Genomic DNA, 12,555 nt, shown 5'->3' with positions numbered 1-12,555 from the left:
TGTTGAGTTTCTCATCAACCAGCACCCCCAAGTCCTTCTCCTTAGGGCTGCTCTCCATCCATTCTCCACCCAGCCAGTATTTGTGCTTGGGATTGCCCCAACCCAGGTGCAGGACCTTGCACTTGGCCTTGTTGAACTTCATGAGTTTCACACAGGCCCACCTCTCCAGCCTGCCCAGGTCCCTTCCCTCCAGCGTGTCGACCCCACCACACAGCTTGGTGTCGGCAAACTTGCTGAGGGTGCACTCAATCCCATTGTCCATGTTGCCAACAAAGATGTTAAACAGCGCCAGTCCCAATACCGACCCCTGAGGAACACTGCTTGTCAGTGGTCTCCACTCATTTAAATTTAAACTCATTTAAATGAGTTTATTTAGTACCTCCTGGTCTCAGGAAATATATATGAGCCCAAGACTACCTGCTGTACATAATGTTAGTGCTTTCTTCCAATAGAAATCCACTACTGAAACAAAGGAATTGTTTCACAACTTCTCTGGGTAAATTATTTGACTCTTAAGTGTCAAGATTAGGATCAACCATAGCAAGCTGACATCAGAGGCTGTGCAAACTCCTCAGGCCCCAGCCCAGACCACGCTGCTGTTCTAGTCACACCGGAACCAGAGAATGTCCCGACACCACCAGTGGTGCACGTTCACAAGGAGTGACAGAGGGAGACTCAAATTCATTCTTGCTGATGCTCTCAATGGGATTTTAACTCAGATTCCTTAATATGGAAGAAAATTTCCTTCAGGCATTTCTCTGTCTTCTAACCTTATTTTGAATATCATTTTTTGACCTAAACTGGTTTCACTGAGACACATACACTATTTTCAAAACAGAAGAGCCTCATCCCCTTCCCCCAGTCCTCACATATTCATGCATACTTTCTCTTTCTTCCTGCCACCATACAGAGGCACTTTGTCTTCCTCCTTCCCCTGCCTCACAAATATGCAAACACAAGAAAAATTTTGCAAATTCTGCTTTACCTGAACGCTTGCAGAAGGTGATACAGCCACTTCTGATACAAGCTTTTCTTTTCTGTCTGCGTTATACCGGTCATTACATGTACAGTCCTGCTTAAAATATTTCCTTGGTGGAGGTTTGGGCTTTGATGATTTCGGTTTTCTAACAAGGATCTCTGATTTCTTGGTCTTTTGCAAGGGTTGACCTCCCTTGCTACAAGTAGGAGGGGAATTTCTCTCTGAATTATTACCAGACAATGAGTACAGCAGGCCAGGCTGTCTGGTAATCGGTACATCAATGCTATGTACCCTTGCTTTCAAGTCAGTCAGTTGGTATGCAGCACCATTACTACACGAGGACCTAGGGTTGTAGCTGCTGTCGCTGCTGGAGCGGGTCATTAGCTTCTGTGTTCTGCGGTTGCAATGAGCAGCATTCCTTTCAATATGTTTTTCACATGGGTGTCTTCCATGCCAGCTCGTCTCCAGTTTTTTAACACCTGTATCAGGAACATGTTCAAAATGTGTATTCAGATACATGCAAAGTACTTCTAAGATTCAGCAGAATAACTTTGCAGCTAAATACCATTATCAGTTGATGCAAAGGTATGATTTATGTATTAAAGACTTGTTGATTGAAGAGTCAACGGTTACATTCTTGGACAGCAAAATAACATTCATTTTCCATGTAAATCTCAGCAATATAGTTGACTGATTATGATTCTCTTACCTTTTGTCCTTTTGAAGAAATGAGGACACTGAAAGGAGTATCATTGTGATATGTTACTGTGGGAGGATGTCATAGCTGAACTGGACAAATAGCTCTAACAATAACTGCATATGCCTTTCCTCACAAGGGGATTAACAAGGTGTTTCTCCCCAGGACATCACCTGCATTGTGCAGTTCCTTGCTATCATAGTCCTGTCACCTACTGACAGTTGTTTGAAAACCTTTAAGTAGAAGTTGTGAATTGGAAAGGATGAGCAAAAGCGGGAAGAAGTTTGCACAAAAATTTTTGCTTGTATCAGTGAGATGTCGTCTTTTCTCATCACTCCAGTAACATATTTTAGGAGATGTTAGGAGCACTGTCATGTGAGGTTTCCTCCTCTTCCTTTCTGCTCTGGATTACTTGACTGTTACCAAGGATTGTAGTACAGCATGTACTCATTCTATATATCTTTTAATTAAAAATTACCATGTCTCAATGAATGCACTTATTCCCTTACCTTCAGTACTCCATTGGTTTCTCTCCTTTCCGAATTTGTTGTTTTCCACAGCCTGTGCAACAGCTTCTTTTAGCTGTTGCTCAGACACCTAGGAAATATCATGCCATTATATTCTCATAATATTTCTGTGGGGTGAGCACCATTTAAACATTTATTCCTTTCACAAAGATTTCCAAGTCCTGCAAGTCCTCTAATGAAAATGAATAGGCCTAATTATATTACACATCAGTTAATTTTGAAGCTAAGTAAGTGCGCACCATTATATTTTTATATATTCCAGTATAGCTGAAGTATATCTATGGATGTGCTGTTTATATTTTGTTTTTAGATAAAATAGGGTCTTTCAAAGATAGATGTTCCTTTGCATATTTCAGTAGAAGTGGAGTTCTGGATTTTCCAGTATAAGATAATTTAATATGATGTTTTAATGATAATTTATGCAACAATTTAAACTTGATAATCATTTATATGGTATTTGGTGTTAGGAATCATTTTGTAGAAAAATCTTGAAAGAATAAAATATTTTAATTTAATTATAAATATTGACTGGGCAAGACCTAAATTTTAATTACTGAAAGATCAGTGTATAAGCATTTCTTTCTTTTGGGGGGGTATATTCCCTCTTTCAAATTATTTTCTTATTATTGGGAATTCTTTCTTGAATAAGAAATATATTTTGGTTTATTCCTTAAATGTTATTTCTGTAGTTTCCTTAGTCACAGCACAGAAACTCATGCAAGACTGTCTTCAGTGATCTTCAAATCTTACACGATTATACTTAAGAGAGTGCATATCTCGGATTTGGTTTTGTGCAGTGATGCTTATAGAGAGATCAGCATCTTTGTTATTTTTCCACCTGTTTTAGATTAGCACCTGCTCCCTCACTTAGTCTTAGCTCTCAATATGTGCTTCATTGAAAAGCAGAAAGAATACAGAATGTGCTACCTGTGGTTCAGGGTGTCTGCTAACAATAATCTGCACTGCACCGGGATCGCAATGGCTTAGCACAGCATAAACTTCATTAAGAGTTGTATTTTGTACTGAAGCTTCGTTAATTTCAATAATTTCATCTCCACACCTACCGAGATATTAAAAAAAGAGAGAGGATATAAACAAAACAGATTTTTTTTTTTCTCCCAACCTTACCTCACCCATGTGAAAGTATACAAAAAGCAAATTCATGTGATTGACCTCTAATTTGGTCACAGATTAAATCATGTGTGTCTATTCCTGTTATAGAAAATGGATTTTAGAGTTGGATGTCAAGGTTTTTTTGATCTAACTGCCTTGTTGCATGCAATCTTTGAGCTTTCTTCATGTTCAGCTATGCACGCTTTGTGTCTGTGGTCTTTTTGCTGTATGCAGCTCAGCTGCTGCTTCCACCTACATCTTCCTTCCTTCCTTTCAAGTTAACACCACTTTTCATACCTTTATGGTCTGCTAATGTCATATAGGCTCAGAAAAGATGTTGTGTTTCTGCTACAGATGAAGAACTTGTTAACGGAAAAATTCTAGTGACAAACTATTGTAATCCTGCTGACTGCTAGACTAAATCTTTGTAGATGAAATCCAAATTTGGCCCACATGGAAACTGAGACTCCCCTTCTCTGCTCTAATGTAAATATCCACATACATTAAAAGGCTGAATGACAGCACTGATTTGTATCATACAAACTTTCAAGTAATGTAAGACCACAGTTCTTTCAGCTAAAGTCTTAGGCACATAGAGAGGAGGGTTACAGAGTACCTAAAGTTAAATCAAAAAGCCTTCACTGAAAATGCTGTGTTCTGTTCAATTCTAAATAGGTTCAACACTACTAATTGGTCATAAATTTTACAAAGTGAATTTCTATACTCCCAGTAAAACTCATTTCAGCAAATCTGTATTTATATTGGGCAAGAAGGGATAGAATTTGAGGAGCTTGGCAGGAAAAACTAGTGCTCAAACAAGGCAGAATATGACATATGTTTGGGTTTTTCCAGATACTTTCTCATTTGGAAATCTCCTCCAGGAAACATGCTATATGCTTGTCTAAGACCCCCAAAGCTAGCCTAGCCTGGACAAGAGACAATAATTTCACTGGGTTGCTATATACCTGGAAATCCCACATATCCTAAATATGCATGCTCAAACCCTCAGAAGAGTGCATATGCTTTAAATCCAAAACTCCGAGAAAGCACTATGACTTCCTACCCAAACATGTCAAAAATAAACCCATAAAACAGAGCAATGAAAAACTTGTGGCACACAGACACTCACTCTCATCCTACCTGAGTCTCCCATCCATATGTGCCACTGAGCCTGGTGAGAGGGTATGAATGAAAATCCCTGAAATACACTGGAAGTGAGGGATGCTACATAACCCGATTCCAAGGCCAACACCTGGCTCTGAAAGAATTAATAATAATTAAAAAAAGACATAAGAAGCAGTCAAATCATTCGAGAGACCTTTTTAAAAACTGTCTTCAATTTAATTATTTTTTCTATACAAACCAGAATCAAAGTCTCATGATCAATATTAGCTGCTGCTCCTACTGCTTTTTACTTTTTTGTTTACTATTTTTTTTTCCCCTCATGATTAAAGTGAGTGCACACCAATATTGCTTGTGGAGTTCCAAGATATGGTTTGCAATTCATTACTGGTATGTCACAGACACAAGGCAATATAGGTTTATTTTGCAAAATATCTGTCATTACAGAAGAGTTTAAATGACTTTACAAGGAGACAGAATAGGAAAAATAAAATTAAGGAGGGAAAAAGAACAAGTAAAAATTAAGGATGTGTGGCTATTGTTCGCTATATCATCTCAGTCCCTGTTCTGTTTTATATAATACAGCTTAAGATTTTTGTGAATTTACACTGTTTGCTCTGGACAATCACTCCGATGTTAGATCCCATGCTGTGTGTTTGGTAAGTCATACTTTTACCTCATGGAGACTTTGCTTTGGTTGTTACTTTGATGTTCCCATATTTAAAAGTTTATTTCATTCTACCAGTAGTTGTTTATAAATAGAAGATGATGATAGTTGGAGAGGAGCTGAAAGAATTACAAGAAGACATAGATATGTATTTTATTTGTTTTTAAGCCTTTTCAAGAATGAAATTGACTGCTTGCATAATTATGGGTAAGAATTGCATAACCTGCTTAATAATTGGCAGTTGTTGCTTAGAGGTTTACTTTTTCATGTGAAGGATATGAATGTGACTCTAATGCTTGAGTGAAAAAAAAAGAATGATTGGCTCTTGAGGACAGATGGTGTTCAAAATCCTGCTATTGATAGATAGTTGTTAACACTGGCAGGCACCAAGATTTAATTTAGTGTATTAAAACAACTTAGTTCAGGAAAGGAATCAGGTTAGTGACAAAAGACATTCAGAGAGCAAATGAACAGTGTTTTGTCAATCGGTGCATTGTTCGCTAGTGCTCAGTTAATTTTGGCACTTACCTTTGTTTAGGGTAACTTCCATTATGACCCTGTCATTGGGCTTTGTAGCATTTAATGAGAATGCTGCACTTTCTGAACTGAAAGAGCTGTTTTCTTTGGTTATGCATGTACTAGAGCTCAGTGACTGACACAAGTGGGGTGACAGACAGCTGGAAGCAGAATGAGGCGTGCTGAAGCTTGTCCTGACTGTAAGTGTCAGAAGACCCTTTTTGGCCTGCTAGAAAGAAAAGATAATGAATGAATGGGTTGAGTTCACATGCATATTGTGTGTAAAGACAGAAATTGTTCTGGAAGGAGAGTACGTAACCTTGAATTTTTGTAAAGCATCATAATGTGTTAATCCATGCATGGATTCTCCATTCAGTTCCAGGATTTCATCGCCTGTTTTTAAAGAGAAAAATTGTTACTATTACTGTACTGTGCAATAAGTTACATGACACATACATGTACTCAAAGGAGTCTTGCAAATGCAATAATGGACGCAGGTGTAAAAGTCACTTATGGCTCATTTCAGCTTCACTTTATTCTGCTTTTAGATATCGTTCTTTGGGAATCTGGAGTGGGAAAAGGGAGAGGAGAGGGATTTCCCACCTTCTTGTAGCCTTCCATCAGCAGCAGCAGCTCCACCAGGAAAGATGGTTTTGACATAGATGCCTATTGGTCCATAAATGCTGTCTTTCCCTCCAACAATACTGAAGCCCAAACCCTAATTTATGGCAGAAAAACAGTGTATGAGAACCCATGTTCAGTTCTTATAGTAGTTCATTTGTAGTTTCTTCTGCGTTACCTACATGGGCAGTACTAGTCAACGAAGTAGTATAATCCATGAAAAAATAGTCAGCCACATGCCAGTAGTAAAAGCAAATGAAAATTTCAGTGGAATACCCTCATGATTTGGTTTTTGTTTGTTGCAATAAATTAATTCACTGTTATGAACACACAGGAAGGTGTCTAAATTCTTTTTTTTATTATTTTTGTGCACAAACAAATAAGCAGCCATGAGAGATTAAGTTTTCTGTTCTTCTCCTTAATTTCCTCTCCCATAAATGAGATTGATAAAAAACATCGTATAAGATCTTGATATTACTACTAATTGCAGACACACAGATGGAGATCTCATGGAGATGCCTCTCTCACCCTCTACCAAACACAGTTAATGCATGTTGGAAGTTTAAGCAACACCAATAGACCTCCGTAGGTAGATACTTCTCATCTACTTATTCTTTGCCCTTCCTCCCCTTTGATATAAGTCAAACACTACCTGCTACCCTCAGAAGAGTGTTACAAGACTAATTCACACCTCTGAAGCTATTTAATGTCCCTCAAATGAAAAGTGAAAGTACTGGGCTGATGACATCCTCATAGGCTCCCAAAATACAAGCAACAAATGATTATTTTGTAAATGATGATGATGATACTTCATGGAATGATTTCTGAGAGTCATTTCATAACTTAAATAGTTATAAATACAATGTTAAATATTTTAACTTAAAATGTTATTAATGAATAAATTTAAAACCTTATTCAACAGTTCAAAAGTTATGTATTTAAGGTCATAGCTTCTGTATTATCTTTTTAAACACCTTCAGTGATACTACTTTTGTAGATACAACTATCTCCTGTCTTTCTCCAGACTTTACTGTGGGTTTTGCAAATGTTTATTGCTTTTCATTGAGGTCCTGGGTGTTCCTGGTAGCTCTTGTTTTCCCTCTCAACAGAACTGTCTTTATTGCTCAACTCTGACTTGAGGGAAGCTCGAATGTTGCTGTGCTAGTGCAACTTAGAAATGACACAGAGTCTATGACACCAAGCCTGCTTACCTCCAGATGCTAAAAAGGGTAGCAGTGAATGTCAGTGTTGCTGTTGCTAGCTTGATGTGGATATGTTGTAAGAACCTGAAGACTGTGCTTCAGCAGAGATGCTTCAGAAGGTTAAGAAGCAAGTGATGTTAACTGATCACTCCTGGCAAAGCCTGGATATGAATTGGCAACCCAGAAGTGGCAGCCTTAATACCTGAAGTCAATTCCCTGCACTTTGCAGCTTGCATTTGTGAAATTAAGTAAAACCCTATGGTTTTTTTATCAATAGACCCAGTCTCACCTTTCCTTGTCCTTTCATCAATACAATGTTTGAGATTACTGAAGCCTGTGAGCCACAGGATGTGTGCACTAGCTGTGCTGTACTTAGTGATCTAGATGGCCTCGAAATTGCCTGTGAACATAAAAAAAAAAAAAAAAAAAAATCATTTTAATGCAGAACTAGAAATTCTTGGATATGCATTAAGACGACTGGTTTATTTCACATTTTCCTCCTTATAGCTGATGGTACTAAAGATTTTTTTAAAAAAATCAATTCTCTTTAATTTTCAGAAGCCACTTGTTATTCAGACAATCACTGCTCACTGAATTGCTTGGCATCCATCTGTGGAGCAAGAGACTGTCAGTCTCTAGCCTACATTAACGGAGTTCTTTAACTATGTCTGATTCACAGTGGGGCAGAAAGCAGGATGCCTCATGCAGCCAGCACAAGTAGGGGCAGCGACTACCAGCCAGGAGGTGAGTCCATACCTGCTTGTGGCCATGGCTGGACCAACGGAGGTGACTCAGGAGGCTCGCGGCGGTGGGGCCCAAGGCTCAGGCCGGGGTTTTATCGGCCACATGCACAGAGCATCTCCACGGCCAGCGGCAGGGAGACACTCGGGAAGGGCCTCTTCAGCGGTGAGCTCTTAGGCGGCTCCGGGTGGCTACTGAGGTGGTGCAAACCACACAGGGGGATTTACACACACTGTAAAACCTGCTGGGGCAACGGGAGGGAGAAGCTGCTGAAGAAATGGGGTTTTGCTGGCACAGAGCCTTTCCTGCTCTCCTACTCCTTGCAAAGGAGGGATGGGGTTAAAAAGTGGAGGAAACAGTGCGCCATCAGGAAACTGACTGCCAAGGACATTGAGAGATTCTTATTGGAGGCAGTTTTGTCTGATTTTCAGGTGATTTCCTATCACACTTACTGGGGTTCTCCCTCCAGAGCAGTCCAGCTGTTGGGAAAAGGAGCAGTCGAGGTGTTGGGAAAGGGTGTGGGGGCTGGTGTGGAGAGTGTGGGGCTGCCGGTCTCTGAAGGGCACGGCTTTCCGGGGTGCCATGCAGTCCATCTCCTCTATCCAGCATGGGTTTACACCTGTCAGATGTGGGAAAAGAAGATGGGTTATTTCTCAAGCGTTGGACGTTTCTGCACATTCATTTTATCAGGTAAATGTTACTTAGAAATGTTTTTCCTCTTGTAAATCTCTCTGTGAAGGGAGTGATCTTTTCAGTCCTCACTGTGGGGATAGCAGTTAACGCTAAATACAGTAAAAAGCAAACGTTCCCTACTAAAAGAGCATTGGTCTCTTTAGAATACACCTTAAAAAACTTAAGATGGAATGCTTATGCACAAAACTTCTGACTGTAGGGTATTGTGAATATAAAAGCTGATGCTTTTATACATCAGCAATTCTTAGCTAAGGATCCCAGACTAAATTTGGACAACAGCTGCAGTTTCTCTCAATGCTGCAGTGCCATCACACAATAAAGTGCTGGGCTGTGCACTCCCTGAATATTACGAGAAAAGATTACTTCTTTGCAACTTACTTGTTGAGTTACTGCGAGTCCTTTGACAGGCAACTTTACTGTGCAGAAAACCATTTTGTATTTCCAAAGGCCTTTCCTTAGAGGTTGGTGTTTCCTGAGGAAAGAAAAGAAAAAGAAAACAACAAAACACCAAAAACTGTTGCTATGCAAGAAATTCTCTAAAATTATCTAAACTTAAAAATAAAATTTCTCCTAATTTGACTTGCTGTAAAAATGATTATAACTTGCCAAAGTAATAAGATAGAAAGAGATTCTGGTCTTCAGTAAAAATGGACAGAAAATTAATTGTACACCCCAGTTGGTTCAGACAGACTAATATTTTGATGTATGGGTAAACTGTAGCTATACTTGTCTAAACAGTGGAGATAACTGGTGCTTTTGGGTACTCAGTCTCCATCACCTTAGAAGGGCGTTATTTTCAAAAGGAAATTTCCTAGGCCCAGCTTTGCAATGTTGCATAGGTGTCTAACTTCTGCTGATTTCAGAGGGATATTTTTTAGTCAAAATACAATCTGGATGTTTAAAAAACTTTGAGGATTGGGCTTTAGTGTTTTCCAAAAATGCAACCCCTTCTACTTGGAAACTCTTAGTTGCTTTTGAAAACATGGCCACTAGTTATAGCATTTTAAAATGTCTAGATAAAACATGCAAGTTTCTAAGTGCAGGGGTTTAGAAGAGTTTGAAAATAAATAAATGATCACATCTGAATAACAGTTGATGTTAGGAATAATTTCTGGATGTGTGCCATTCCTGAAAGTCCTGCTTTTATTGTGACATGGAGAATGCCATTGATTCTGAGGGAATCACAGTTAAAGGAAGAACATTACTAAATACAGACAGAGTGTGGAAACTGATTGAAATATAGTAAACCTCCGAATATAAAAGGGTTTTGCTCAGCGATATTCTGCAGGGGCTAAGAAGGCCACAAGAGTAGCATCAGAGCAGGATCTCTTTGTTCTAGTCTGTCTGGAGCCAAACAAGACAAACACTTTCTTCCAGAAGCCTGACTTTAGTAGTGCTGTTCGGAGATACCTCAAGAACTAATGAATGATAATTTTCCTCTTCGACAGCAGGTGGAGGCATTGCCAAGTAAGCAAAATCTTACTGGCGCTTTCCAGTCCCATTCCCCTGGGGAAGACTTCACAATGAGAAATGCAGAAAAGACCCTTAAAGAGGCATTTTGAAAATGATTTTGCAGTGTTTCTCTTACCAAGCTAACTAGCTTGAAAAGCCTTTGTTATTAATCCTTAATTAATTTGGTGCAAGCTTGTCTTTAAATGCACAGTTCACCTGGCTGCCTCTTGGGTGGTACTATGCTACAAAAGTTTAATACAGTTCATCTCTGGACAGTTAGGCATTTGAAGGAGAGAAAATAAACAAAAATCTTGGCAGAATCCAGCAGACATCTGGGTGAGACAGTTCACTGCCATCCTAGAAAGAGGCACAATCAAACCTGATAGCAGCTCCAGTCAGGGGTGTTTTCTCAGTCTAGGATTATATCAGAGCTTTCTGTGTGACCCATTTGAAGACAGCAAGCATAAAGTGCCATTTTTCCATGAATATCAAGATCTGAAGCCTGTAACAAATCTCTGGCTGAGCTCTCTTGTCTTCAAAGTGGTAAAGAGTGTGGTAGGAGACTAGTCATCATCATCTGTCCAGTCATCATCCTCCAGAATTTGCAAGTGAGCAGCCTTTGGTGCCATCTCGTTTGGAGTGGGGATGAGAGGACAAGAAGCCCGAAATGAAATGTGTCTAATCCAATGAAAGGGACTATGTGAAAGAAAGATTAAAAGGGTTTTCCACTGACAGATTTGGTGATAATCCAGGGTTGCTGACCTGTTAATGCTGCCTCCTGTTCCCCTCTCTCTGTAGCAGACTCCAGTAACATTCACCGTGGGAATTTTCTAGCTATAGATCCTAGGTCCACAGAACTACTTCAGTACAGGGCCTGCTCTCTGGCTTCTGGATTCATGGATCTTCCCTTAAATCCACCTCTGCCTTTGCTCAACTTCCAAATGGAAAATTAACATTGGCAAGCTGTATGTTTCTAAAAGGAGGGGTTGTACAGCCCTTGCTAGAATTTCCCAGGGCCTTGGCCTCCCCATAGCCTCTGTTTATCTGGGAAAAAGTTGTGCTGAAAGTCACCAGAGTCTGACCGCAAGAGGTTTGGGGTTTTGTCAGGAAGAGCAAAACCATGTTCTTCAAATGTCTGATGCACAAATTCCCCTTCTCTCTCAAGTAAATGTCAAATCACCCCACAGTTGTGGGAGGGGACCACAACTGTCATGCTTACTTTGCTAGCCATCATGATGTTCACCAACTGTGTTGTTGGGTGAATGAGAGATTCAGCCTCCTTGCTGGACAGATCTTTAAGTGATTGTCCATTTAGCGATAACAGTTCATTCCTTGGACTCAGACAACCATCCCTTAAAAAAAGAAAAAAGGAACATGCTTGAATGTTGTTTTACAAAGAACAGTATGCCAGTATTGTGCTACATGTCTCACTAACTGAGGAGTCGGCTCCAATCTTCCCTTTGCCTTGAACAGAGCTGCCATGAGATGCCTTGATGTGTGATACACTCCATCCCCTGCTAGGAGTTTTTCCTGTTGCTGCTCGCTTCTGCTCAGTCCTGGTGATCAATGGCTGCCTTTCCACACATAGCTTACATCCAGGCAAAATATTCCTCCTCTCTCACCATCTTGCATTTGTAAGTTGTTCAGACTCTGTACGCTTTGCTCCCTTTCAGGAACTTTGGCTCATGTTGCTTTCCAGTGGCCTTGCTAGGCTGGTGACATCCTACATTGCCCTTTAATAGGGCAACTGGGAAAACACCATTTGAAAACTCATTGTTATGTACATTCTTTCATTCTTCTGGGTTTTTTTTCTTAGTGTAATTGAGAATCATTAGATCCCTGAATTATCACAGTTTTAATTTTCTAGAATCTTGACTGGTCTCTCCAACTGGAAGCATTGTAAGAAATGATTCCTAAACATCACTGCCTTTCTCTAAAACTGAGCTTCAAGGCATAGCTTGTCACACAAAGCTGGTCATACAAAATCCATGCAGACAAATGGCTCCCTAATAAGCTTGCTGACTCCGCATGTACTGTACCTGTTTGCTGCACCGCCAGCAGGCCTGTGGCTGCCTGTGAACCCTTTCCAGAGAGATGCACATTTTGGACTCCTAGAGAGCTTGATTCCTGAGCTGTTGTTCCCTGTAGTTGAACACAGCCTGCAGATGCAGCTGTCCTGATTCAGAAGATGAAAGGTTGTATGAAAGAAAAATTACCAAAGATGA

At 39.9% G+C, this 12,555-nt stretch overlaps 1 protein-coding gene across 1 annotated transcript in view; it reads right to left on the bottom strand.

Moving 5' to 3' along the window:
- Window positions 1-12,555, bottom strand: part of IL16 (interleukin 16) — a 47,156-nt gene that overhangs the window by 9,864 nt on the left and 24,737 nt on the right. Inside the window, exons 4-15 of the mRNA XM_009707799.1 lie at window positions 12,370-12,506; window positions 11,574-11,682; window positions 9,257-9,350; window positions 8,638-8,804; window positions 7,734-7,844; window positions 6,225-6,339; window positions 5,941-6,014; window positions 5,634-5,847; window positions 4,457-4,574; window positions 3,131-3,263; window positions 2,186-2,273; window positions 986-1,458 (exon numbers count right to left, since the gene is read on the bottom strand). Coding sequence (XP_009706101.1) covers window positions 986-1,458; window positions 2,186-2,273; window positions 3,131-3,263; window positions 4,457-4,574; window positions 5,634-5,847; window positions 5,941-6,014; window positions 6,225-6,339; window positions 7,734-7,844; window positions 8,638-8,804; window positions 9,257-9,350; window positions 11,574-11,682; window positions 12,370-12,506 — 1,833 coding nt within the window. The remainder of the gene's footprint in view (window positions 1-985; window positions 1,459-2,185; window positions 2,274-3,130; window positions 3,264-4,456; window positions 4,575-5,633; window positions 5,848-5,940; window positions 6,015-6,224; window positions 6,340-7,733; window positions 7,845-8,637; window positions 8,805-9,256; window positions 9,351-11,573; window positions 11,683-12,369; window positions 12,507-12,555) is intronic.

This window comes from Cariama cristata, unplaced genomic scaffold (assembly GCF_000690535.1).
Source record: "Cariama cristata isolate BGI_N322 unplaced genomic scaffold, ASM69053v1 scaffold1709, whole genome shotgun sequence".
In the NCBI taxonomy this organism is placed as follows: Eukaryota; Metazoa; Chordata; class Aves; order Cariamiformes; family Cariamidae; genus Cariama; species Cariama cristata.
Note: the sequence above shows the minus strand (reverse complement) of the source record. Positions and strands in the feature narration are given on the sequence as shown.